Raw genomic sequence first — 26,757 nt, 5'->3', positions numbered from 1 at the left:
TTCTTCCCCTAAGCTTTGAGCTTTGCCCTAGTTTTCTACCCCAGAAGGTTTGTTACCTTTGTGTAGGTTGACTGACATTTCCAGGGTAAGCTGTAAACTACTCGTGGTTTGATACTTTTTGTCTGGCCCTGGACTGCAGCCTGCCCTGTGATTGGTATGCACCTTGTAGGGACTGGTTAACAGACCATGCAAATGAGGTGAGTTGTAGCCTAGTATGCAAATAAAGTGCCTGTGGCCTACTGAGAGGGGATTGGTCAGTTTGTGGCCCTGGTGGAAATGCCATGCCTTGAAATTGATCAGGAGTTTGTGATTTAAGCAGACAGCTCCACAAGGGTTTTTTAGAGACAGAAAGAAGCAGAAGGAAGAAAGAAGAAGCAGAGAGAGAAAGGAAGCAAGAGCTGTTACATGGGTCAAGGGCTGTAACACTGAAGACAGTAACAGGCCTGGAAGGGGGTCAGCACCAAAGCTGGTGGTGACAGACCCAGAAGTGACCCTGTGGCAAACTTGGTGGTGATGTGACAGATAGCAGGGCCAAGAGGAGCCTGTCCTAATGGAGCCAAGATGAAGCCTATCCTGAGGGTGATGGAGAGAAGGCCTGCATGGTAGAGAAGAGCTGAGAGAGCTGTCCTGCATTGAAGAAGGGAGGCTTTGCCTACTTCCTTCCTGATCCTGATCCTGAGTTGTACCCTGTTTCTTAATAAACCACTCAACTGTAAGTATAGTTCATGAGTTCTGTGAGCCATCGCAATGGATTTTCAAACCTGGAAGAGAAGCAGAGAGTGCCACGGGAGGGATGGCTGGGGTCAGAATTAGTGAAAAGGTGGAGAGTTGAGATACGTCTGACCTCCACCTCATGGGAATCTGGTTTGTGCTGGTGATTCTCATTACCTTCTATGAAGTTAGACAGCCTTTGTTGCTACTATTACTACTACCCCTACTTGAATTTCACAGATTCAAACAGACTTAGCAGTTGAGAAAAGAACCTACCGAGGTTGTTGTCTGTCAGCACCTCCTTGACCCTCTTGGTTATGCCATAGGTGTCTAGCTCTGGCGACATGGCTACTAATTCTTGAATGCTGAGAGCTGAGTGTCCGGAGAGAGGCAGTGGGGTTGTGGGCTGGGAGTCTGAAGCTGGAGGTTCGCTTGGTTCGGGTGGTTTTCCCTCCTTACTTGTTTCAATGGGGGGACATGGCTGCTGAACCAGTTCAGTCAAACTCTTCACTGATTCGCTAGAACTCATTGGTGATTCGGGTGCAGGGCTGCAGCTGGCTGAGGTCTTTGGAGTGCTTTCTGTAATTAAAGCACAGGAGAAACTGCGGCTTAAAATAGTTCTTTCACCATGTACCTTCACTTTACTTATCTAAGAAATAATAATTAGATGCCCTATACAAGACATAAACGGTAAGGTACTGTATGGACCTAAATGAACTGTTTCATAGTTTTTTGACTGACAGTAGTCTCTAATTTTATTAAAAAAAAAAAAGTAACAGAAGAAAAACTAAGCATTTAAATAAGAGGTTTCTGAAGGCATGAAATAAGCGCATTCTGTGAAGAAGTATCTTTCACCTTAGCCATATGTAACCACTGTCATGGTTTCTTCTAATAAAGCCCCATAATTCTATAATTCAGAAGTACCTTGGCTAGATTATAACTTGCATAATTATATTGTCCATATTTTCCATAACAACAACAACAACAAAAAACAGACAGATTATTTTAAATCAAGGTTGCCAATGATGTGTGGTCACCGGTTACAAAGACCTTTGAAAAGGAAGCCTGAAGCTTCAGTCAGTGACTCCCTGCTCTACCCCTCCACCCTCCACAGCCCATTGCTGAGTCTTCCTGGGGTAAATATTCTGCTGTTCAGGATTCCAGATTAGTTTTTACTCTGATGCCCAGAAGGCTCTACACCACCCATTTCTAGAGGAAGAATGAGGAAACCAAAGAGAGAGGAGCACCTATTCTTTTCTCCTGCCCTTCCATTTCAGAGCTCTAGGTCAAACCCAGTACTGCTGGGTTGTGAAAACCAAGCCCTTTGTTCCTCTCTGTCATGCTGTAACAGACAGCAGAAATGACCTAGGCTGCTATGGACAGCTGGGTTTTCACACTCTCCTTCCTTAAGAAGTACCTCTGCCTTGTTGGCATGATTACTTGTGCCCAGGGAGAATGGTCACCACATACTCTGTTGGTGAGTGGAACCTTCTGCCCTCTCCAATATCATCACCCATAAAAGCTGACAAAATAGGCTGGATTCTAGTCTTGGGATGTCTGGAGTAAAGACTTCGGCCATTTTCTAATTTCCAAAGAGAGAGAAAGACTGTGTCCAGGAAGAAAACTACACAGTGAGTTAGTGCTGAGGTCCTGGCCATCATGTAAAATCTGCTCTGGTTTCGTGTCTTGGCACACTTTCTCCCCACACCCATGCTGACATTACATGTAAGGACTCACAGTGCCACATACAAGGGGCCAACCAGACAGTCTCACGTAGGCTCAGGAGCACTGTCTCTGTGGCCCCAGAGAGGTGAAAAGTCACAGGGCTGGGCTAGGTTTCACTCTTGCTTGCTTGTCTCTCAGCCCTAGGGGGTCACTCAACCAACCTCAGTACCCACAGTACGTACCCAAAATACCTGTCACCTGACTAAAAAGAAAATACAGTACTGAGTACTAATTTAATTTCATTTTACCATATAATGGGAATGTCCTTAGCTGGACATACTGTACCCAGGATAACAACCTATTTTGAATTCAAGAGGAATAGTCTGTGTAAATACCTAGAAAGAGCACCATCTCAAATAAGACAACGGCAATTCAACTGATAAACCCCTTTATTTTCCTGAACCCATACAGAGTTCCACGATCACATAAAGCCATGTCCTCAAACCTAGAAAATCAGGTTTAAAATAAAAAAAAATGGTTTGTGCAAGATGTAGAAGAGACAGGCGTAAAAGGCAGAAACGGTCCATATAAATCTTTAAGGCAATATGAATCCTACAAATCAGATTTCTCTTCGCTGCTCGCCTCCGGGTCATCATACAACCAGGTATCAAACCCAGCAAATGTTATTTTTGTACCTCAAGCAGCAAAAGAATTGTGCTGTGAATTTGCCCCGATTCACCCGTGCGAGGGACCAGTTTGGCAGATCATCCATCTTGCTCACTGCATACTGTCAAGGATGGCATGAATTCCCCACATGATAAACAGATTTCTTCTCAGGTTTGTGTCCTTTAACCCACAGCAAGGTCAAAATCATGGCTGCCCAGCTAATAGGCCGCTTGGTGCTGGCTGCTCTTATGCCTCCCTGTTTTGTGCTGGGTGCCGATGGAGGCAGCACTCGCAAAGTCACTTGAGCAGCTGTGTGTTTCTCTCTTCTAGGCATTCTCAGCAAGCTACCCGTACGTTGTTTTGCTGTGAAGAACCTCTGAGAGAGCTAAATAGGGGCTTCGCCACACAATACGGGGGTCCCTTGGTGCTCCTGTCCATGACTTCAGAGAAGTAAAACCCTTAAGATCAAAACCCTATCCTGTTAGGGCCCTGAAATCGCTTTGTGGGGAGCAATCCATTCCATAAGGCCAGCTGCTGTAGCAAGCTTGTCTCTGCTCCTCCACTCTAAGACATCACCTTCTGAGTTGCTGTCTAAAATGCGGCAAACAACTCAAGCTGGGAGTGTTCTTCCTGGAGACAGTATACTTGCCAACAGACGCGCATGTGCGCACATGCTGCCAGGTCTCAGGTCACAGAGAGCAGCATCAGGCCCGCGGTTTTGGACAGGCACGGACAGATGCAACAGCAAATAAATGGCCTTTTTGGAGACACACAAATCCACACCCGCACAACGTCACTTTGGAAAGAACAGTCATTCTTTAAGAAAGCTATTTACAGAAAGCCTCGCAGCTCCAGCTGTAGGACCAGTCTGATAAAAGCAAACTCATAGCTAAACACCCAGGGTCTCCCTGGAGAGGTGGCCAGGCCCCTCCCAGGGTAGGGGGCAGCTAGTTGCTTCTCCGTTCTGATAGAACAAAGAAGTGTAGTCAACATTGCCTTTTTTTTTCTTCTTTTTTCCTATTCCAAAAATGAGCAAATGAAATCCTCTGATTAAAATAATGTTTTTTGAAAGAACAGAGCTTTGCTCTACTCTATGTAACTAAAAATAACAATTATATATTAAAAAAAAAAAAAAAAAAAAAAAAAGGGAGAGCCCTGGGTTTGGCATTCAGGTACTGAGCCTGGGTATGAGTCTTAACTTCTTGGAACAGTCCGGTTTCCTCATCTGGCAACGTGGACAGAAAGGCCTGTTCTGACAGGACCGCAGTGAAGAATGAGCCTGCACCAACGTTGGCGCTCAGCACACACAACTGGAACCTGGTGTTTAAAACAACAGCTATTATTAAATTGTACTGAAATGTTTTGTCTCTATCAAGCTCTCCTGCTTTTGATGTAAATCGCCTCCTGACTTCCTGCTGTTTCCCCCACAGTGCCTGGCCCACGGCTGAGCTGCTGGCCATCCATTCAAAGGCTGCATCCAGTAGGAAACCACAGAGATGACACTTGGGGCAAAGGAAAACCACATGGATAGAAAACAGCAGTAGGGGCTGGGGCGGTAATGGAACCGTTCTAAGTCTTGACCGTCAAAACTCAGAATAGTTCTGAGTGAAGAATGAGTTTTACTTCAATAAAAACACACAGGAAAAAAAAAGTGCTGGTTAAACGAATGAATGAAGGCATGTCATTTCATTTATTCTTCTACTCATTCAGTAAGTCTATATTGCGAATATGGCAGTGAACAAGTCAAGGTGACCCTGCCCTCCTGGAGCTCATGACTAAGAGCCATTAAAGAGGAAATACCTAGAGGGGGTGGCAGTGGCGGCTCAGGGCAGAGTTCTCTCCTTCCACGCAGGAGATGTGGGCTCACTTCCCTGCCGATGTGCCTCATGCGCAGCCACCAGCCACCGGTGGAGGCTGATGTGTTGCTATGATGCTGAACAAGTTTCAGGGGCACTTCCAGACTAAGACAGACTAGGAGGAAAGGCCTGGTGATCTACTTCTGAAAATCAGCCAGTAAAAACCCTATGGATCGCAACGGTCTGATCCACAGCTGATCCTGGGGATGACACAAGATGGGGCAGCGTTTCATTGTGTCGTGCGAGGAGTCGCCATGAGTCGGCAGCTGACTCCGCATCAGCAAACGACAGCCTAGAGGGTGAGGAGTGTTACCAAGGGAGAAGGATGAGGGGAATGGGAGCACAAAGCGGGGTGGGGTGGGGTGGAGGTAGGGATGCTAACGTAGCCTAGGGACTAGAGAGACCTCCTGGAAAGGTGGCACTTCAGGGAGGAACAGGATTAGCCAGGAAGTTGGGAGAAGTGGGAGGGTCAGGGAGGAGATAGATTGTTCCAGACATTTGGAACAGGATGTACAAAGCCTAGAGGTGAGGGGGAACCTGATGGGTTTGAGCCATGGTCAAAATTCAGCGCAGCAAGAGCCTGAGGCAGAAGCCCTCGGGGGCTGAGCTGGGCAAGGCCTCTGGATCGGCTGCATCAAGACGTCTGTGTTTGAATGCCAGTGCAGTGGGGGGAGTCAGGGGAAGGCTTCTTTGAAGACCGGCCCACTCTTCACCCCAGCAGCACTTCTCTTGGAGATTCAAAGTGGGCACAAGACAGATTACTGAGGCCTTGTCTGAAATAGCAGAAAACTGGAAACAACATCCATCCATCGCCAGGAGGTCAGGGATCTAAGCTGAGGCAATTCATGCACCACACTCCATCCTATCAGTACACAAGGGCCACTGGATCGACATCACGAGCATGACGAGCCCCAAAAGCAAGATGCAGAATGAAACAGAATAGCGTCGTGTACAGCTTGAAAGCTTGCAAACCAGTCCTACATGTGTGGCTACTTAGGTAAGTAGTTAGGATGTAAAATCATGCGCGGGAATGATAATCAATAGTAAATTCCAGATTAAAAAACCACTGCCGTCGAGTCGATTCCGACTCAATTATGGCAACCTTCTTGTGTTACAGGAGTAGAACTGAGCTCCATAGGCTTTTCTGGGCTGTCATCTTTACGGAAGTAGATGGCCATGTCTTTCTTTTGTGGCGCAGCTGGATGGGTTCAAACCACCACTTAGAACCACCAGTCTGAACCACACTTGAACTGTTTGCACCCTCCAGGGACCTTAATTCACTTTTAGGAGGAATGAGATCAGGGAGGGGGCTTCAACTCTTATCTTTGATGTTTTATTTCTTTTAAAAAATACCATGAGTAAACTATGAGCAAAAATTAAGGTTAAAGAAAGCCTAGACGATGGATACATGGTTTTTACTACTTTATCCCATAATATTCTTTATGTTTCAAACATTATGGTGCAAACGGTTCATGCACTTGGCTGCTAACAGAAAGGTTGGAAGTTCGAGTCCACCCAGAGGTGCCTCGGAAGAAAGGCCTGGTGGTCTGCTTCCGAAAAACCAGCCACTGAACCCGTGGCGGGAAGACGCCGAGGAAGCTGCTGCACCCGGCAGGTGAGAGCCGAAGGTGGCCGGGAGCTGGGGGTGGGGTGGCGGCAAACACAGACTGAGGAGGGATTAGGACTGGCTGTGTGGGGCAGTAAGACACCGAGGAAGCTGCTGCAGCTGGCAGGTGAGAGCTGAAGGTGGCCGGGAGCTGGGGGTGGGGGTGGCGGCGGGGGTGGCGGCAAACACAGACTGAGGAGGGATTAGGGCTGGCTGTGTGCGGCGGGGGGAACAGGGTGCTTCCTCCCACGTTTGCTGGGCGGTGGTACGTGGAGTGCCGTTTACTGAGGGGGCACCTTACAGGCAGCCGTCCTGAGGTGAGGCGGAAGACCACCTTAGGAAACCATGTTTTGACATCACTCTTCCTAAGAGCGGCTACTACACCTCGGTTAACATTTATTGGGTTCTTACTGTGCGCCAGGCAGGAATGAACTAATCCAGTCCTCACAACCACCCTGTGAGGGAGCGTGTTTCTCCCGCTCATTGTACAGAGGTAAAACAGTGTGCCTGTTACACAGCCAGAACCATTCAGAGGTTCCATATTCTACGCAGCCCATTTGCAAAGCTGGGCAGGGCCTGCACCCCTGTGCCCACATGTCCACAGCTGAGAAACTGTGCCGCCTCTCAGGACACAGTCTCTCCACAATTCATGTACCAACCCCCATGGAACTCAACAACACAACGAAGCCACCCAAGCCAATCCACTGCTGGAACAGGGAAGGGAGCCAAGACGTGTTTAGTACTGAATGTGAATTCGGCAGTGGGCTAAGGGCTTTTACACCATCATTTCACTCAGTTCTCGTACTAGTCCTGCCTGTGGTGGAAATACAGACCCCACACTCCAGGTGAGAAAACCAAGGCTCAGACAGGCAATGCGACTTGGTCAAGGTCACAGGGATGGAGCGAGGATCTGAGCCAGATCAGGAGCAGAGCTTTCATGTTTCCACCTGTCCTGACGTTGGCAATGATGAACCACTGTAAACCACGACAGCCTGACTGCCTTCTCTTCACTCACTCATTCAATCACTCACTTTACAAACACTGCATTTTACGCAAATAATGCATACCTTCTGTGTTTGTTTGCTAATTGCGCCTGCCCCCCACCCCCAAGGGATTTTCGAAAGGGCATTATGCTAATTTTTTTTTTTTACAGCAACACGAAAATACTTCCTGGGGAGAGGGCATGGTTGGTAAACAAATGGTGTTTACTCTGGGTCATGCACTCAGCTAGGCATTGGGGATAAGAGAGAAATTAGGCAAAAAGCCTGTGGGACTGGGACAATTGAAAGTGGGTAATTTGCATATTTTAAAAGTCTAGCTACACAGTCTATCCGATTTTGACAGCAATAGCAAGGTGTTACATTTTCAAAGTGAGCTGTGTGGATTATTATTATTTTTTTTTTGCAAGACTTTGACTTGCATAAGTGTAGCTTGGTTAGCAAGATACAGAAAGCAGAGACAGAGACTCAAGCCCCTCTGAAATACACGAGGCATTTACGAACTATAAAAGGATTATGAAAAATATTATATTCCCAAAACAGCAGGCAAACAACAGCTGTCTTAAGTTTTCAATAGAAGCCAATTGAAAATGCACACCCGCCATAATTTCCGGAGACAAATCTCTCTGCAGTTTATCCGATCCACTGTTGAAATTTCCATACCCAGCCCTCTATCTGCAGTAAATAATAACCCAAATGTCATTTAGTGTTCATTTGAGCAGTCGGGATAAAGTCATTTCTTATTATCTCCCCACTGTGTAAAAAACAGCTTGAAGGTAGGAAGTCAGCAAGCATTTTCACCAAAAAGTAATTATTGTAAGTGACATTTTTACTGCTGGCATGCCATCAGGCGAACCGTGCATTCGGAAGGACAAGTTGCTGAAAACAAAATGACAGGGCCCTCTGTGACATTCTGACAAGAACCCAAACATTATTTAACTGGCGGCTGGTCTGATGCACCACTTTTCATTATGTCCATAGTTTGGGTGTTGAGTCCATGCCAAGCCAGGAAATTCCAAGTGACGGTAAAGACAGGCGAGCATGGAGAGACAGGAGAGGAGGGTGCTGCACAGGACAGGGAGCAGCACTGTCCCAGCCTGGCAGGTATAAGCATAAGCAAGGGCACCCATCAGAGAAGAGGAAAAGCAGAGTGCAGGGAGAAGCAGAGTGGGGAAGATGAAGCTGGGGGGAGGCCTGGAGCTGCGGCGGCGGGGAGTTTGCAAATGCCTGGGTGCTGCTGTCCTCAGCCAGCGGGAGCCTGGGTGGCCCGCAGGCCTCTGTCCAGCTTTAGGGCCTTTCCAGCTGACAGTCCTGACAGCCTCAGAAGCCACACCAAGAGGCTCCCAGTCTGGCACTCTTCCCAGCCAAGGTCAGACGTCGAGGTCACGATGGAGACACCACCCCCGGGCTGAAATGTGGGGCCGCGCATGCTCACGTTGGTCATCTCTGAAGAGGAGCGCCACCTGAGGATTTACGGCCTAACGGTCTCCCTTGAGATAATGCGCTCCTCTGCATCAAAGGTGACAAGCAACACTATTCTGACCTCCTGTGTTTTGGTCATAAATTGGCTAGGCCTCTACCACACAGTAGCATGAGACCCTCTTGTGTGTCTAGCTCTGATGACAGTTCTGAGCACTGAACTTTTCCTCTGCGGCAGCAGCTTCAACAGCCTCCTCCGTTCCTGAACCTTCCCGTGAATCTAACAGCAGACACACTCCCCTTGAAGGCCCTACCATATCCTACAGTCATTTATCTCCATTAGATATAAACCTGTTGCCATTGAGTCGATTCCGACTCGTAGTGACCGTATAGGACAGGGCAGAACTGCCCCATAGGGTTTCCAAGGAGCGGTTGGTGGATTTGAACTGCTGACCTTTTGGTTAGCAGCCAAGCTCTTGACCACTGTGCCACCAGGGCTCCATTAAATATAGCTGACATAAAAAACACAGAGGTTTTCTCTTTTGAGTATGTATATTTTGCCTAATTAGCAGCAGCTTGAAACAAAATATATGAAGACTTGAACAGAGATCACAGAGGCGTTTAGGCACTTTTCTTGCTCCCCCTCACTCTGTCCTGTACACTTCCACACTGAGGAAGAAGCAAAAGAACCTGATGATGTACTAGGGTACGGCAGAGAAGCACCCAAAGTGCCTACCCCACAAAGCAGCCTTCAGGAAAGCCGAGCGCCTACAACTGACTCCAGGAAGGCTACGCGTTAAGTGGGGGCCTCACCGTCACAGGTCTGATTCTCAGGCCCACTGGCCTTCTCTGCCCTCTTGGAAAGGCCCATTCACAAACATCGAGCACCAAAGCACATCCCTCCCCTGTATGCAGGTCACTGCCCACCCTCCTTACTGGCCTGGAGTTGGCAACTACCCTTTGGCCCTCAGCCAACCTTGGCATTGCCTTAAGTCACTGACAATCTCAGCAAACCTAACAAGCCACCTTTCTGTCAACAGCAGAGAGGAGTGGCCTGAGGAACGTAGGGAGAGGGGGTGGAAAAGCGGCGTGGGGTGGTGGGCAGACCTGGTGGGGGTCCGGAGGGGTGGGTTGGAAGCTCTGCTCAGCCCTGGAAAAGTAGCTCTCCCCTCTGCCGGCTCTAGTTTCTTCTGTGAAATGGAAGAGCAAGGATCTGTCTCTCTCTCTCATAGACACACAACTCACTCCTGCCAGAACTGAAGTGTGGACAAGATAAGAGGAGACAAAAGTCCCTGGCACACAGTAGGCAATGGTGTGTGTGTATGAAATACCTTTTTTTAAAAAAGTCTGTTTAAGAAACTCTTATAATGCTATAGAGGCCAAAATATTTTTATAAACAAAGAAAACTTGTTTAACAAAAGCAAGGTAGTTACTCTTGGTGTCCATGGGTGGTACAAATGGCTAACTCACTTAGCTGCTAACTGAAAGGGTAGAGGTTTGAGTTCACCCAGATGAACCTCAAAAGAAAGCCCTGGTGATCTGCTTCCAAAGATCAGCCCCTGGAAACTCCGCGGAGCACCGTTCTTCTCGGACACACACGCGGACACCGTGAGTTGGAAGCGACTCCACGGCAACCAGTTGGTTATTTATATCTCAATTCCCCCAACTTGACTTCTAAGCCACTTGTAGAACCTGTGCCCGTCATTTAATTATGAAACCTTTTAAGTGCCGGGGGGGCTGTATACCACAGGTGTACAGTGGTTAGCAAGGCAGACCTTGTCACTGTAACAAACACAGTGGGATGAGGGCCAGGACAGGGGAAAGTCGGGGCCGGGGGTGGGGGGCGTGGGAGCGCACGGCACAGATGACACCCAGGCTGGGGCAGAGGTGGGCGCGGAAGTGAGCTGCAGACCTAGCAGGCTCAGGAAGAAAAGAACTTTGAAAATCACCTTTTCACTCCTCCAGTTCTTAGAAATCGGGGGAAATTAATTCCACTATCAGGATGGCAGTGTAAGCTGCCTGCCAGAGAGTATGGAAAGTGAGGGAGGCACCAGAGGGAGGGAGAGAGAGAGAGTGTGAACAAATGAACGGTTGGATGGTGGATCTAAGGTAGGGTCGGGGAACCAGCAGGAGGGGAGAGTTGGTGACTGATGAGCCTGAAGGCGGGGGTACGGCAGGTCCGCTTAGGAGGTGAAACTTTAACCCTAAGGGAAGGGACTGAAGCAGGAGTGACCCAATGAGTCTGCCATGGAAAGATGGCTCTGGCCTCAGTAAGGAGAAGCCTGGCAAGGAGCAGGAGACTGAGGGCGGAGAGAGTTGGTGGGCTGCTCAGTAATCCAGACAGAGATGACCTGGAGGCTTGGGCTGGGTGGGGCTTCAGGAACAAAAAGAAAAAGAACCTGAGAGGCCTTTAGGAAATAGAAAAAATGTGGGGGGTGGGGGTAAGAGGAGGAAAGAGGGGGCAAATGGGAGAGAGGAGTCAAGGATGGGACGCCAGGCTCTCAGCTTAGACAACCTCAGGGACGGGATGGGGTACTGCTCACCAGGACAAGGCACGCTGCCTAGCCAGAGCAATAAGACAGGAAAAAGAAACAAAAGGTATCTAGATTGGAAAAGAAGTAAAATTATTGCTATTTGCAGATGATATGATCCTGTATTTAGAAAATCCCAAAGAGTCCACAAGAAAACTTCTAGAGCTAATAGAGGAATTTAGCAAACTAGCAGAGAATAAGGACAACAATCAAAAATCAGTTGGGTTTCTATCCACCGGCAGTGAGAAGTCTGAAAGGAAGTTATAGAAACAATTCCATTTACAATAGCATCTAAGAGAATAAAATACTAGAAATAAAGTCTAACCAGAAATGTGAAGAACTCATACAATGAAATTATAAAATACTACTGACAGAGATTAAGGAAGATTTAAATAAATGGAAAGATGTTCCGTGTTCTTGGGCTGGAAGACTTAATATTGTTAAGATGTCAATACTACCCAAAGCGATCTACAGATTCAATGCAATCCCAACCAAAATTCCTACAGCCTTCTTTACAGAAATGGAAAAAACCAATCCTCAACTTTATGTGGAATAACAAGAGGTCCCAAATAGCTAAAGCAATGTTGAAAGGGAAGAACAAAGTAGGAGGACTCACATTTCCTGATTTTAAAACCTGCTATACAGCTACGGTAATCCAAACAGCCTGGTACTGTTATAACAATAGACACATAGACCAATGCAACAGAATTAAGAGTCCAGAAATAAAGCCATGTATCTGTGGTCAACTGATTTTTGACAAAGGTGCTAAGTCCATTCAACGGGGAAAGAAGAGTCTATCCAATAGACAGTGTTGGGAAAATTGGATTTCCACATGCAGAAAAATGAAGCAGGATCCATGCCTCACACCATACACAACAACAAATTCCAAATGGATTAAGGGCCTAAATGTGCAAACTAAAACCATAAAATTATCAGAAGAAAATGCAGGGGCAATGCTGTTGGGCCTAGCTTTTAACAATGGATGATTTAATACAATAACAAAAGCACAATCAGCAAAAGACAAAATAAATGGCACAAAAGACAAGCTACCCACTGGGAGACTATCTTTGGAAACCACATATCTGACAAGAATCTAATAGCCAAAAAACATACAAAACTTTGACAACTTAACAACAAAAAGACGAATAATACAATCATAACACGGGCAAAGGACTTGAATAGACATTTCACCAAATGGCCGACAAACACATGAAAAGATGCTCAACTTCACTAGCCATCGGAGATGCAAATTAAAACCACAATGAAACACGACTTCACCATTTCACTTCCACTAGGATGCCTAAGATAAAAAACAAAACAAAAAAAACCCCAGAAAATAACAAATGCTGGCATGGATGTGGGGAAATTTGAGCCCTTATCTATTGCAGGTGGGAATGCAAACTGGTACAGCTGTTGTGGAAAATAACGTGATGGTTCCTCAGAAAAAAACTACAAGTAGAACTGCCATATGACCCAGCAATTCTGCTCCTAGCTATATATACCCAAAAGATTTGAAAGCAGAAACTCAGAGACTTGTACACCAACGTTATTGCAGCACTATTCACAATAGCCAAAAGGTAGAAACAACCTAAATGCTCATCAACAGATGAATACAGAAACAAAGTATGGTACATACATACAGTGGAATACTACTCAGCCAGTAGGAGAAATGAAGTCTTGATATAGGCCACAATATGGATGGAGCTTGAGGACATGGTGAACAAAGTAAGTCAATCACAAAAGGACAAATATTGTATGACCTCACTTATATAAAAAAACAAGAAAAGGCAACTGTACAGAGACCAAAGTTTATTAGGCCTTACTACAGGCAGGAGTGGGGGCAACGGTGATGGAAAAATCAAGTTGATCAAGGGGAGGGTTGTACTGCTGATTATCCTAATTGCTGTCAATAAGCTGTACACCTGTAAAAAGTTGAACTGGCAAAAGTTGTGTGATAGATATATTTACGACAACAACAATAAAGAGAGTAGTTGGTGAGGCTGCTTGTGTACAACCAAAAACTTCATGGGATTTTGTTCCTAGGTTTGGAAGTTTAGGGTCATGGTTTCATGGGACATCCTAGTTAATTGGCCTAATACATGTTTAGTACTTCTGTTCTACCTCCTAGTTGGTTGCATAGTACCTGGGGTCTTAAAAACTTGCAAGTGGCCATTCAAGTCATGGTAATTGGTATCTATTTACCAGGAGCAACAGGGGAAGGAGAGTCAGGAATAGGAGATAAGGAATATGTGGCGAATTGCCTCCATGAACAACTGCCTCCTTTGCCATAAGACCAGAAGAACTGGATAGTGCCCGCCTACCATTAGTGAACATTTTGATCCAAGACTCCATAGAAGAATCATGATCAAAAGGGGGGCGAGGGGGAATGCAGAACAGAATTTCAAATTCTCATGGACTCTAGGCTTTCTAGAGCCATGGAGGGCAGATGAATCCCTGAAACAATCTTTAAATCTTAAACCAAAAAACATCCTCTGAATTTTTCTTAAAGCCAAACAACAGTTCAGCTTAACTAGTAAGAAACGGCTGCCTTAAGCACTGTACTCTTTTAAGATCTATCTATATGGGATCAAAGTGGCAACAGCAACTCAAAAGACTGGACAGGAACCTTCAGCAACAGTTTGTTTATGTTAATGAGGGAGGAATAACTCAGAAAAGGAGGGTGGGAATGGTTGCACAACTAGAACGTAGTCAATGTCTCTGAGTTGTCCATGTAGAATTAGTTGAATTGGTGTATGTTTTGCTACGTATATTCTCAACAATAACAACAAAAGACAAAGCACAGTGGAGGGGGAGCAGTTTAGTGGACAAAGGTTGAGACCAAGTTTGGGTAAGCTGCCTTGGAGACTGGTGGGGGGTTTGGTGACAGAGGAGCCCACAAAGAGCAGAGGGTGTGGGGCAGTCCTTTGCACAGTGGTGGCACCCGCGCATGGTGCAGGAGTGTAGGAAATGCCAGTGCTGCTGCTGCCGCTGCTGAGAATTCAAATCAAATCACCCCAGGCATTTGGCCTCTCCAAGTAGACACCATCTTGTGTACCCAGCACATCCCTCTCTCTTGGGGTTGCTTTTCATGCTTCTCTTTTCCTTGTTCCCCAATTGGGAAAAGTACACTGGGGGAAACCGATCGTAGGAATTCTGTGTTGTCTTGTAAGGCACGTAGGGGAAGCCGCAGAGGTCACAACGTCCATCCTGCGGCCAAGACTCAGGCCTGAGCTGACTGAGAGTGCTCACCCACTGGGTGGGCACCGCATAGACTTTGGAGCATAAACGTGCTCTGCTTCTCAGGCTCATTCTTCTTCTTGCGTATCTTTTACAAGCTCTTAAAGAAATGTGCACATCAGAGGCAGGGTTTCGGGATATGGAAAATTAAAACCGCTCCTTAAGTTCCAATTCCGTTTTTACAGCGAACTCTGTCTGGCAAGGCTGTAGAAGCGACACTTGGTGACACGATTGGTCCTGCGTCAGGAGCACCGTGAGCTCCCTGCTCCCGCATCCCACAAACCCATACTGATTGAGAAATAATGCTTTCAAATTACCTTCTATAACCTTATTACCGAGCCAGCTGTGTGTATGAACACTTATCAATGCGTTCCTGTGCATTAAGAGAAAATGTATGTCATACAAACACTCTAAATATATATTACTGCGATGGGAAAAAACAAACCCTCTAGTTAAATTGCTTTGCTGTAATCAAAGATTAATCACCGTGTGTGAGCGTGTGGAGCATGTGTGTGCGAGCGTTGTGTGCGTGCGGGTTTGCGTGTCCTCTCTTTTTCCTCCAGGGTCCATTTTTGGCTTTGGGCCTATCTGCCCACGCCTCGCCAGTGGCCACACTCTCTGGCAGGCAGCTTACGCTGCCATCCTGATTGCCTACCATTTGGTTAGCAGCCGTAGCACTTAACCACTATGCCACCAGGGTTTGATAGCCATCCTGATAGCGGAATGAATTTCCTCAGATTCCTAAGCGTTGGAGGAGCTAAAAAGTGGTTTTCAATGTTGTTTTCTTCCGAGCCTGCTGGGCCTGCAGCTTGGATACTCTCCTTTGCCCCAGGCACACAGTGGACAGCTGGCTTCAAAGTGTCTATCTGTACATGGGACACGGCACCGGTCCCAAGAGCAGCCTGTCCCCTTACAGTGACGCTGCTGTCGGCCTGGCGTGCGGGTAACGATGGTCAGGCGGTGACGGAATGTTCCTTAGAGAGCCCACAGCTGACCGTCGCCAGTCAAGCAAGCTGGTATGGCGGGTCGCTTTCCATCTTTAAAACAATACGCAGGTGAGTGAACTGGTCGGGCCCTACCCAGCCCTAGGCCTTGCTGAGCAGAGCTAAGTGACATTTGCGTTGTATGTGATGGTACTAGAAAAGCCATTAAGGTACGTTATTTTACACATCCTCCTAATCTCTCCATACTGCTTTACTTAATTTGTGATGAAATTGTTGAGAAAGGGTACTTAATGTAGGACAGTCAGTAAAAGTAATTTATCATCTTCCCGCTTCAGTGGGCACGTTATCAGCGAACTCATTTTCTGCATTCATCATGCAATCAGCCTATTATTTGCATATTAATCAGGCAGTGGACCATGAAAGAACTGCATCCCAGCCAAACGCTGCACTATCTCAGGAGAAACACTCAGTAATTATCATACATCAGTGTTATGATGTGGTAATTGATTATAACATCTTTCTGTGGCCCCTGGGGAGCCCCACTGCTCCCCCAAGCTCTGGGCACTCAGGGCAGATTTGTCTTTTCCTCCCCAAATCACAGTAGACACTCCTGGTCTCTTCTCGCGCTATTTTTGTGGCGTATTGATCCTCCTTTCCGATTTCATGAGGTTTTTACGTCGTATGAAATAGCACTGACCTTAACTCAGGAACGAGCAGGTCTAACTGTGGAAACGGAAATGTCCCTCTGGACTCTCTGGCCTCTTTCTGGGGCCCCTGGACTTCAGAGGTGCTGCTGCCGCGTCCATCAAAGTTTCCTTATCGAATACAATGCTGCCACTTCAGTACCTCCTAATTGCAAAGTAGGTACAGAGGCAGTTCGGCTGCTTTATTTAGGTGCCAAATGACAGGCTAATTTTGGCCCTCTTGTAAAGGACAAACCTAACATCTGCCAATTCAGACTGTGGCTATATTTAGGAATCATGCTCCAAAGAAGAACAAAACACAAAATCAAGATGAAGCCAGTGGAGGAAGCCTCCTGGGTCACTCCAATCCTATCCAGGATACAGCCAGAAGGGGCTCCCCCCCTTAACTCTCCCCTGAGGTGGCTGAGGCTGGCCCAGGTCAGTCTGCATGGGGCCCGCAGAGGGCCGGGCACTGGGGTGGCTCAAGGCAGTAGGCAGGGAGGAAACCTGACAGCTGAAGGGCGACACCCTCAGGCCATGGGATACATATTTCTTGAATTTAGACTGGAAGTGGTTTCAAAGAAGCACAGACATCTACAACGCAGGCCAGATGGACAATACACTTTCCATCGCAGAGTTCCATGAACTTGGGTCCTACGCTGTCACTAGTTCTAGGCGTCTCCTCCCTTCTCCCGCCCAGCTCCCAGCTGGAATACAAGGGTCACCCCAGAATAACTGAGGACAGGGTTTTCAATAGTTTTTTTTGTTGGACCTAATTTTTGATATCTGTCCATCTACAGTTTGAACTTAATTTTGTTCTTTGTTTTGAAATGTGGCTTTACCTTCTCTGAGTGTAGGTTGGGGGTGGGGAGGATGCAGGAGGGCCAGGTCCTCAGGCTGATTGACAAGCTCCTTGGCAGAAGCCACCGGCTGAGGACCACGTGACGTGAGTTTCTTCTGCCTCCCCCTCTTGGGGCAAATCACGTCTCATCTCTGAGCCTTGGTTTCCTGAATCCGTAAGATAGGGAAAATAATTTTCACTTACTGGCTACCTTCAGGATTAAAGGGCTCAGTGTAGTAGTGCATTAGCACTGTGTGGGGGACGTGAAAGATGCAGATGTGTGTTTCCTCATTTTGTTCCCTCACCTCTTTTTGAAATTCCCTGAGGATTTTTAGGCATTTACGCTTCCCTGGAACGAAACCTTTGAAAACTGAAGTCCTCGTTTGCTCTTACGACCTACTTTTGCCTCTTCTACTGAATGCCCAACGTCCTGTAAATTCTGTTTCCCAAGGAAAGCCTAAAAGGGGAGAGAAAGGAGACGTGTCCAGAGGCCCCGTGACCAGGGCCTGCGAGCACCAGCAAAGAGGTCCTTAAGCAAAGCAACCAAAGCAACCAGAGCAACTCTGAGTGAGTTGGTGGTACTACTTGCCCTTGCTAAAAGTCATTCCTATTTTAAGACACAATGGCCTCGTTTCATACTAAAACCCAGTGCCGTCGAATACTAGAGCAGCCAAACCAAACCTGATGCCACTGAGTCGATTCTGACTCACAGCAATCCTATAAGACGAAGCAGAACCGCGCCACAGGGTTTCCAAGGAGTGTCTGGTGGATTCAAACTGCCAACCTGTTGGTTAGAAGCTGATCTCTTAACCACTGTGCCACCAGGGCTCCATACTAGTTTGCCCAAATGATTCCAACGACGATGTTTGGCCTGTAGTCTTACTCCTGAAGCTGGAGATTTGGGGTCAACTTTAAGGAAGGGTAGGTGGATAGGCAGTTTCCAAAGACGGAATGGCACTTCACAGAAGCCATCACTTGGAGGACTGTTGCAAGTCACTGTGCACCAGACCCACAGTGCCAGCCCCACCCTGCAACGTACTTAGCCGTCTCCACCAAAGGGGTATCGCTGCTTTTCACGTGTGCGTGTCTACTATCCCACAGACCGTGCACACGTGGAATGATGTGCAGCAGTAGTGGCTGTAGTGTGCTAGCTGTAAACACTTAAATAGCACTTACTTCCCTGGTGGTGCAGTAGTTTAAGAGCTACAGCTGCTAACCAAAAGGCCAGCAGTTCGAATCCACCAGGCTCTCCTTGGAAACCCTAAGGGGCAGTTCTATGCTGTCTGATAGGGCTGCTAGGAGTTGGAACCAATTTGATGGCACTGGGTTTTTTTTTTTTTTACTGTATGCCAGCTGGGGGCTGTTCTACATTGACTCACTTAAACCTTTCAACAGCCTAGGAGATAGGTACTTTACTTTTCCTATCTTATATAAGAAAACACTGGAGCCTAGAGATGGTGAGTCACTTGACTAAGGTCACACAGTCTCATAGTAGCTGAGGTAGGACTAGCCCTTGGCAGTCGCTCTGAGCCCACCGCGCCACACTGATGTTCACAGGTGTTCAGGGGTGGCCATGCGGGACAGTTTCTTATATTTTGCTGTTGAAATCACTCTAAATATGTATCAATAGTGACTGGTTGAATAAAACATGGTGTATTTACATAAAGGAACTCTTCCATAGCTGGAAAAGAGAAGGAAATACTGCACGTATGACCGGGCAAAGTCTCCAAGACCCACCGCTGGGTGAGAAAAGCAAAGCTCAGAACCTGGGGCAGCTGGCTCCTGCCTGTGGGAATGCCATCTACATGTATGGATTATGTTTGAAGGACTCACAAGAAGCTGGGACAAGCTTGCCTAGTGAGGGCCACTGGGGCTTGGGGGACAAGGAAGAGAGGGCATTTATTTTAGAAAGGGTGTGAACCCTTTCAAACCTTGCATTTTGTCACCATGGGGCATCAAGCAGGCTGGTGGCCTGTGTGCTTTTCCTTAACAATGACATTGATTGCTTTTACACAAAACATCAAGTGGGCTGCCACTTGGCACAGGGCCTCCATGAGTACCTGCAGGTGTGGCTTGCTCTCGGAGTGGCGGGACAGGCTGGGCTTTTCCTACCCCCTCGTCACAGGCGCAAAATGGACTGCCACATGCCCTCTGCTCTCGGCTATTTGTGTGACAAGGTTATGCAGTGTCCCCAGAATGAATCCCACAAATGTTTGAAAGGGCCAGGAGAGCTGAAAAGGAGCTCACTGCATAGGTGATGAGTGGGCTCTCCGTTGAGGACAGAGATGATTTTTTTTAATGCTATTTTATTGTGTTTTCACTGAAGGTTTACACAGCAGTTTAGGTTCTCATTTAACAATTTCTAATTTCTACACAAGTTGTTCAGTGACGCTGGTTACACTCTTCACAATGCAGGATCATTCTCATTATTTCAGATCTGGTTGTTCTGTTTCCATTAATCTAGTTTCCTTACCCCCTTATATTCTCATCTTTGTTTTAAAGGCACTGTTGACTGTGTAGTCTCATATAAGTGATTTTTTTTAAAGGAGCACAATACTTATGGATGGTACTCATTATTTTTTGAGCCAATTTCTTATTTAGGTACAAAGTGACCTCAGGTTAGTTTCGGTTCAAGGTTTGAAGAGTATCTCAGGGCAATGGTTTTGGGGAGTCCTCCAGTTTCAACCAGTCCGGTAGGTTATTTATTTATTTTTTTAAAGAAATTTGAGGTTCTGTTCCACATTTTTCTCCCATTCTATCACGGTACGTCTATTGTAGCCCTGATTAGGATGGTCGGTACTGGTAACCAAGTACCACCTAGCTCTTCTGGTCTCAGGGTAGTTGGGGCCATGGTTCATGTAGACTATTTGTCCTGTAGACTAATTTCTTGAGTCTTTGGTTTTCTTCCTTCTCTTTTGCTTCAGATGGGTGGAGACCAATAGTTATATCTTAGATGGCCGCTCGAAAGCTTTTAAGACCTAGATACTACTCACCAAGAGAGGCGATCTGAACAAGCCATGTTTCAAGCAGACTTGTACAGCGCATCCTCCCTGCCTGTGACCTAAAGCCTGGTAGCAGTGCTGTCCTGCTTTGCCCCCTGGAACTGCTCTGAGGATGCTGTGTCTCTAGCAACCCTTGCTCATCTCTTGTGAAGGGTTAGCTGCAGCACACTACCAGATCCCTTTTTATCATAGCTCAGCTGAGATAAAGTTGAAAATTTTCAAAAGAAGCTCATAAGAGCTAACTGTATAGAGCATAGATTCCATATTCCAGAGACAATGAAGCCAACCCCTAGACCGTCTCAGCAGGCACTGGGGAGATACCCAAGGAGAGATGGAGTATGTTTTCTACTTCCTGGGAAGATGGTTGTTCTGAGCCCTGCCTTTAGCCAAGGGCCCCTGGCCACCTGGCTGGCTCTGGGCATGCCTTCCTCCTGTTGTGCAGCCTCCTCATCCAGGTCCTTTGGTTGAACAAAGCTCTTTCCCATGTGGGGCCAAAGAACGTGCGCTTTGAGCTTTGGATCACTGTAGCCCACTGACTTAACGCTCCATCCTTGCACAGCATTGTCTTTGCTTTTCTAGGAAGTTCTCTGGGCCTCAAGTCTCAACCTGGGGTTCCAGACATTTCTCTTGGAAGTGTCTGACCTGTCTGAGGCATATACGTCAGCTGCTGCTGCTGCCCTCTAGTGCTCTCAACACTCCATGCCCTGGAGGCCAGCCTGCTGCTTGTCTATGTGACCGTGGCCCGCTCGCTCCTCTGTGGTCAAGCAGAGAAAACTCCCCTGGTTATGAATCTGTGGTGGCACCCTTGTGGGTTTCTCCCCTGAATTTCAAACAAATTCTCTTCAGGATGAGATTGGTAAGAATGCCAGAGAGCTATAAGCACCACTACCACCACCACGGGCTGTACTCACTTTCCCTCAAGAAAGAACCCCACAGTGAAGAAGAAGCACTCTGTGGGGAACCCAGCGCTCAACGACAGCCTGAAGGCAGGTCACTGAGGCCACCTAAAAGGAGCTTGGCGCCTCCTTTTGGTCCTGCCCATTTACGTTTTTCTTACTATATGAATTTTACGGCAACCATACCATATCAGTAGTATTCTACGTAAAGAAAAGGCAAAATTCTTCCACAATCTACTTTTTTACTCACTTGGAAAAAAAAAAAAAAAAGCCCGCAGAATGAGGGTTTCTAAAGTTTTCATGCATTTCAAAGGTTCTGTCGGCCAGCCTCACACTCCCATTCCTGCCATGTTCTTTCTCATCTCTGAACCTTTGCACACTCAGAGTTCTTCACCTGGAAGCTTCTCCGCCATGGCCCCTTCACCCTTTGCACTCAGCCCTTCCTCTAGGCTCCCTCAGGACCACGGGCCCTCCTCGCAGCTCTGTGCCCACACATACCAGATGACAGCCAACAGGAAGGTGGGTGGTATCTGAATCCAGAAACCTGTCTTTTCTGAGGTGAGAGTAGAGAGTGACTTGATTATGCCGCTCTTGATAAAATAAAAATGCCCTAATGTAGGTTAGAACCCAGAAAGAAGGAAATCGATGGGGGCACTTAGTTCTTCTGGGCCACCATATTTAGTTAGTAAGTAGGTGGCCAAGGGCTGAAATCCCAGACCAAATGGTACACAGTGGCCCAGTGCTGGGGGTGGGGGTGGGGGCCCTTCAGTACTGTATAATTTACAGGCGACTTTCCATAATTCTCTTTTGCTTTTGATCTGCAGTCTATGGTTATGTATAAATCACTTATGAACAAATCTTTTCAGCTGTTCAAAATAAACAAGTGCTAGACTAATTCCATCTGGACAGAATCAACAGTTACTTAAAAATTTTTTTTTCTTTTGTTGTTGTTGAGCACACACACAACAAAACATACACCAATTCAACTGTTGCTACATGAACAACTCATTGACACTGATGACATTCTTTGAGCGTACAATTATTCTCACCCTCCTTTTCTGAGTTGTTCCTCCCTCATTAACATAAACTCACTGCCCCCCTAAGGTTCCCATCTAATCTTTTGACTTCCTACTGTCACCTTGTTCCCATACAGATAGTTCAAAAAAGAGTATAATGCTCAAGGCAGACTTTTTTTTTTTTTTAAACTAGGTTAAGCTTAACTAGTGTTTTTTTTTTTTTTAGTATTTGGTTTTAATAAGATGTCAGGGGATATTATGTATAACCAAAAATCTCATGAGATTTAGTTTCTTAGTTTGGAGATTATCCCAGGGGAATAGTTTCAGGAGTTCATCTAGCCTCTATGGCTACAGAAAGCCTAGAGTTCCTGAAAACTTCAAATTCCATTTTGCATTTTCCCCCTTTTGGTCAGGATTCTTCTACAGAATTTAGTAATGGTAGCTGGGCACCACCCAGTTCTTCTGGTCTCATGGCAAAGGAGGCAGTTGTTCATGGAGGCAATTGGCCACATATTTCATATCCTCCTCGTATTCCTGACTCTCCTTCTTCCCCTGTTGCTCCTGGCAAATAGAGACCAACTGCCATGCCTTGAATGACCACTTGCAAGTTTTTAAGACCTCAGGTACTACTCAATGAACTAGGAGGTAGAACAGGTGCACTAAACATGTTATTAGGCCAATTAACTGGGATGTCTCATGAAACCATGACCCTAAACCTCCAATCCAAGGAAGCAAATCCCATGAGGTGTTTGGTTGTACATAAGCAGCCTCAGCAGCTACTCTTTTTTTTTTTGGAAAGAGGGTTGTTATTGTAAATATACCTATCACACAACTTTTGCCAGTTCAACTTTTTATATGCATACAACTTAATACAATTACGATAATCGGCTATGCAACCCTCCCCTTAAACAATGTGATTTTTCCATCACCATTAATCTCCCTTTCTCCCTCCCTCCCACCCCAAGTAACCACTAATAAACTTTGGTCTTCATACAGTTGGCTTTTCTTGCCTTTTTATGTAAGTGAGGTCATACAATCTTTGTCCTTCTTCATTTAATTTATTTTACTCAGCATAACTATTTCAAGCTCCATTCATATTGTAGCATGTATCAAGACTTCCTGTCTCCTACCGGCTGAATAGTATTCCATTGTAAGTATGTACCACATTTTGTTTATCCATTCATCCGTTGATGGGCATTTAGGTTGTTTCCACCTTTTGGCTATTCTGAATAGTGCTGCAATGAACACTGACGTACAAGTCTCTGTTTGAGTCTCTGTTTCAAGTTTTTTTGGTATACAGGGTCGCTATGAGTAGGAATCTACTTGACGGCAAGGGGTAACCGGTATACGTAGGAGTGGAATTGCTGGCTCATATGGTAGTTCCATTTTTAGTTTTTTGAGGAACTGCCACACTGTCTTCCACAACGGCTGTACCATTTTACATTTCACCAGCAATGGATAAGGGTTCCAATTTCCCCACATCCTCACCAACATTTGTTATTATTATTATTTTTTTTAATTTTAGCCATCCTAATGGGAGTAAAATGGTATCTCATTGTGGTTTTGATTTGCATCTCTTTGATGGCTAAAGAAATTGAGCATCTTTTCATGTGTTTGGTGGCCAACAGTAACTTTTACTAATTTATTTTGATGACAGAGAAGAGGAAAAATAAAATCTAGCCTATGGCACTGAATGAAGAGTTTTGCCTACTCTAGACATTGAAATGAAATCTTCTGGCTTTGCAACCAGCCCCTCCTTTGCCAATTCACATGCTATCTAAAAGCCACCCAAATGCTCCACCCTGCCTTCTAGTCATGAAAACTGAAGAACTGATTGCTTGTTTAAGAAATGGAATCCTACGGTATAGTTCAAAGCACCAAAGCCTGGACGCATGTCCCCTGTCATCTGGTGGGCAAGAAACGAGAGCATGACATACGTTAACAAGAGCATCGCTGGCCCTGTTCCCACCTGAGGTACTGTGGCCGTGACAATCTGCTGGCTTCATAAGGTCACAGCACACAGCCCTGTAGCCATCACGTCCGAAAAGTGGCAACACTGAGACCACCCATGTTAGAAACGGACAGCAGCAGCTGTCTTCTCAAAAGAGGCAGCTGATATTCCGCTGACTGAGACCAGCAACGTGGAGCTGGCTAATTCTCCATGGCAGAGAAGGCTTAGAACTTGCAATTCCTGACTGACACGCTATGAAAAAGCCAGATATTTTATGATTAATCTGAGGGGACTGGGCCATTCTTTTGTTGGCCAGCTTGCAATGATACATCTGAACCTGGTCTGTAAGCTAGAGAGCAGAACTAGCTTGTTAGCTACAGTAATGAAATGCTCCATGTTAAAAAGTCACAAAACAGAGGGTGCTGGCTTATTCTCCTCCATCAGTTCTCCATGATGGAACGACTAACAACCAGCTGGTTAACCTCTGGTCCTTTCTCTCTTTCTTCTCCCAAGGGTGGATTAACCAGTAAGCAAGGTAAGCACAGGCTTAATTGTGTTTACTTGCTAATCTGTAGTGAAGAGTTTCCCATTGGTTTTACCACAGCTTTGTGTGGTGAAAAACAGGTGAAATTGTTCCTGGGAGGAGAGAAACTCCCTCTAGAGCAGTCTCTTATCTCCTTCCTTCCCTACAGTGAAAAGATTAACGACTCTAGGAACTGTGAATATGAAATGAGTTTTAAGGAATTAAATAAAAAAAAAAATAGTGGTTTAATAGATCATATCTACCTACCTACCTACACATACTCACCTTTATCTACAGCTCAAGATTTTTTTTCTCTAAAAAATTCCCTAACTGATAAGCAACGACTGCAAGCTACACTCTGAAAAAACAAGTCTTACTTGGCCCCTCCCTGTTCCTTCTATTAGTGCTTCCTTCTGTTCCCCTGGGTACTGCTATTGCTAAGCAGCATGAGGTCAGGAATGATGGATGGGACCTGGAATGGAAGACAAACAAAAGGAGACCCAGAGAATCAGTCTCCAAGGATCATTTGCAACTTTATCTTCGAATGAAGTTTTCCATATTACATCAAAGATGACCCTGGCTATAACTATCTCCCCTGACACATGCACATAAAACACTGGGAACTCTGAAAGAAGCCAGCACAAAAATGTTTGCTCATCACTATATAGAAAACAGCTTGGTAAAGTAGAGGGCCAGCGAAAAAGAGGAGGACCCTCAACGAAATGGACTGACACAGTGGCTGCAACAATGGGCTCAAGCATAGCAACAATTGTGAGGATGGTACAGGATCGAGCAGTATTTCGTTCTGTTGTAAATAGGGTCGCTATGAGTTGGAACCGACTTGACAACATCTAACAACAACAACAACATATAGAAAACCAGACTACGAGGAAATATATTAACAGGTAACTGATCTGAAGTTCTGTCCTTTGAAAACATTGTTTTAAAAAAGTTGTTCATGGTTGGCAGGGAACCCTTTGTTCACTGTACTCTTTATCTAGGCCCCCCAGCTCCCCAGGAAAAGCCACAGGTCATTAGTGATACCGGTGGTGGAAATGGCATCAATTTTCCTTAATGCCTAAGGCCGTTGCCCCAATGCTCAGCTCATCAAAGGAGCATTTAGAAATGGTGATATCCTTTGTGAGGGAAAAAAACAGTGATGCAATTGAAACTTTAGTTTATCTCTTCTTATCACAGAACTGATCAGCAAGTTTGACATATAAATCATGAAGGGAAATGGAGACGTGGTGGGGCACTGGAGCCGGGCAGAAAGAGGCAAACTGGGATTCTTCAGAGAGGAGAACGGATTCCTGTGTCAGCAGTTTGCTGTTTGGATGAGTGAGGCCACTCCACTTACATGGCACCTTATTGCCATGGTAACCAAGCAGAGCTCCATCTCATTAGACCAACAAGGTTTCGGCTGAGGCTGTAGCTCTTGCAGAAGGGCTGTGACTGGCTGACAGGCAACAGAAGGCAAGTCTTCAAAGGTAATGTCCATATCTGGGAGGTAAACCCACCTGCCAGGCTAGCTTGGGGGCCTGGGTTCTCAGGCACTGAGAATTTCTCCTTATGGTCAGGAAAAGGGGCTTCCTCCCTTTGCCATAAACAAACCCGGGGTTGGAATTACTTTCCTGCAGCCATTTGGCTCTACCCGCTGAGCTGCCTGGGGCCAAGACCTGATGGACTTAACATCTCAGACAGACAGCACATCTGAGTCTAGGGTCCCTGTGGAAGCATTCCACTGTAGCCATGGTGAAGGCAGGGACTCAGAACCCTGAGGAAATCCTAGGACCTGAGGCTTTACTCCCCTGCTGGCAGGGAGAGCAATACCGAAGGCTTTCCCAGAGACACTGATTTTTTTCAGCTCTCAAGGAAGAGATTCTTCTATAGTCATTCATCCCAGTGACTCGCCAAACTGACCATTATAGTGTAATTCTATTTTTCTAAATTCCATATACCGAGAACAAAGCTACCTTTATTTTTAGAAACACTCTTGAAAGGGTAACAATGATAGTAAAGAAATCTCAAATGAGGAAAACTCCCACCCACGATCTGACCATAATATGACAATTTCTCTTTTCATTTTGACAAGCATCTCTAGTCTTCCTGAATCACAGAGAAACATTTTTGCTTAGCTACCACCATGGTACACAATTAAAAAAATTTTCCTACAATATAAGAAATATTTTTTTCCATTTTTCTCCACAGTCAT

General features: G+C 46.0%; 1 protein-coding gene across 11 annotated transcripts in view; it reads right to left on the bottom strand.

Moving 5' to 3' along the window:
* Positions 1 to 26,757, bottom strand: part of CUX1 (cut like homeobox 1) — a 457,171-nt gene that overhangs the window by 47,346 nt on the left and 383,068 nt on the right. For 9 of the 11 annotated variants that reach the window (XM_049903554.1, XM_049903560.1, XM_049903557.1 and 6 more), the window contains one exon: positions 988 to 1,290. The exons of the other annotated variants lie outside the window; for them this stretch is intronic. In XM_049903554.1, the coding sequence (XP_049759511.1) occupies positions 988 to 1,290 (303 nt within the window). The remainder of the gene's footprint in view (positions 1 to 987; positions 1,291 to 26,757) is intronic. 11 annotated transcript variants of the gene reach the window in all.

Source organism: Elephas maximus, chromosome 12 (genome assembly GCF_024166365.1).
Source record: "Elephas maximus indicus isolate mEleMax1 chromosome 12, mEleMax1 primary haplotype, whole genome shotgun sequence".
In the NCBI taxonomy this organism is placed as follows: Eukaryota; Metazoa; Chordata; class Mammalia; order Proboscidea; family Elephantidae; genus Elephas; species Elephas maximus.
This window is presented reverse-complemented; position numbering and strand designations above follow the sequence as displayed.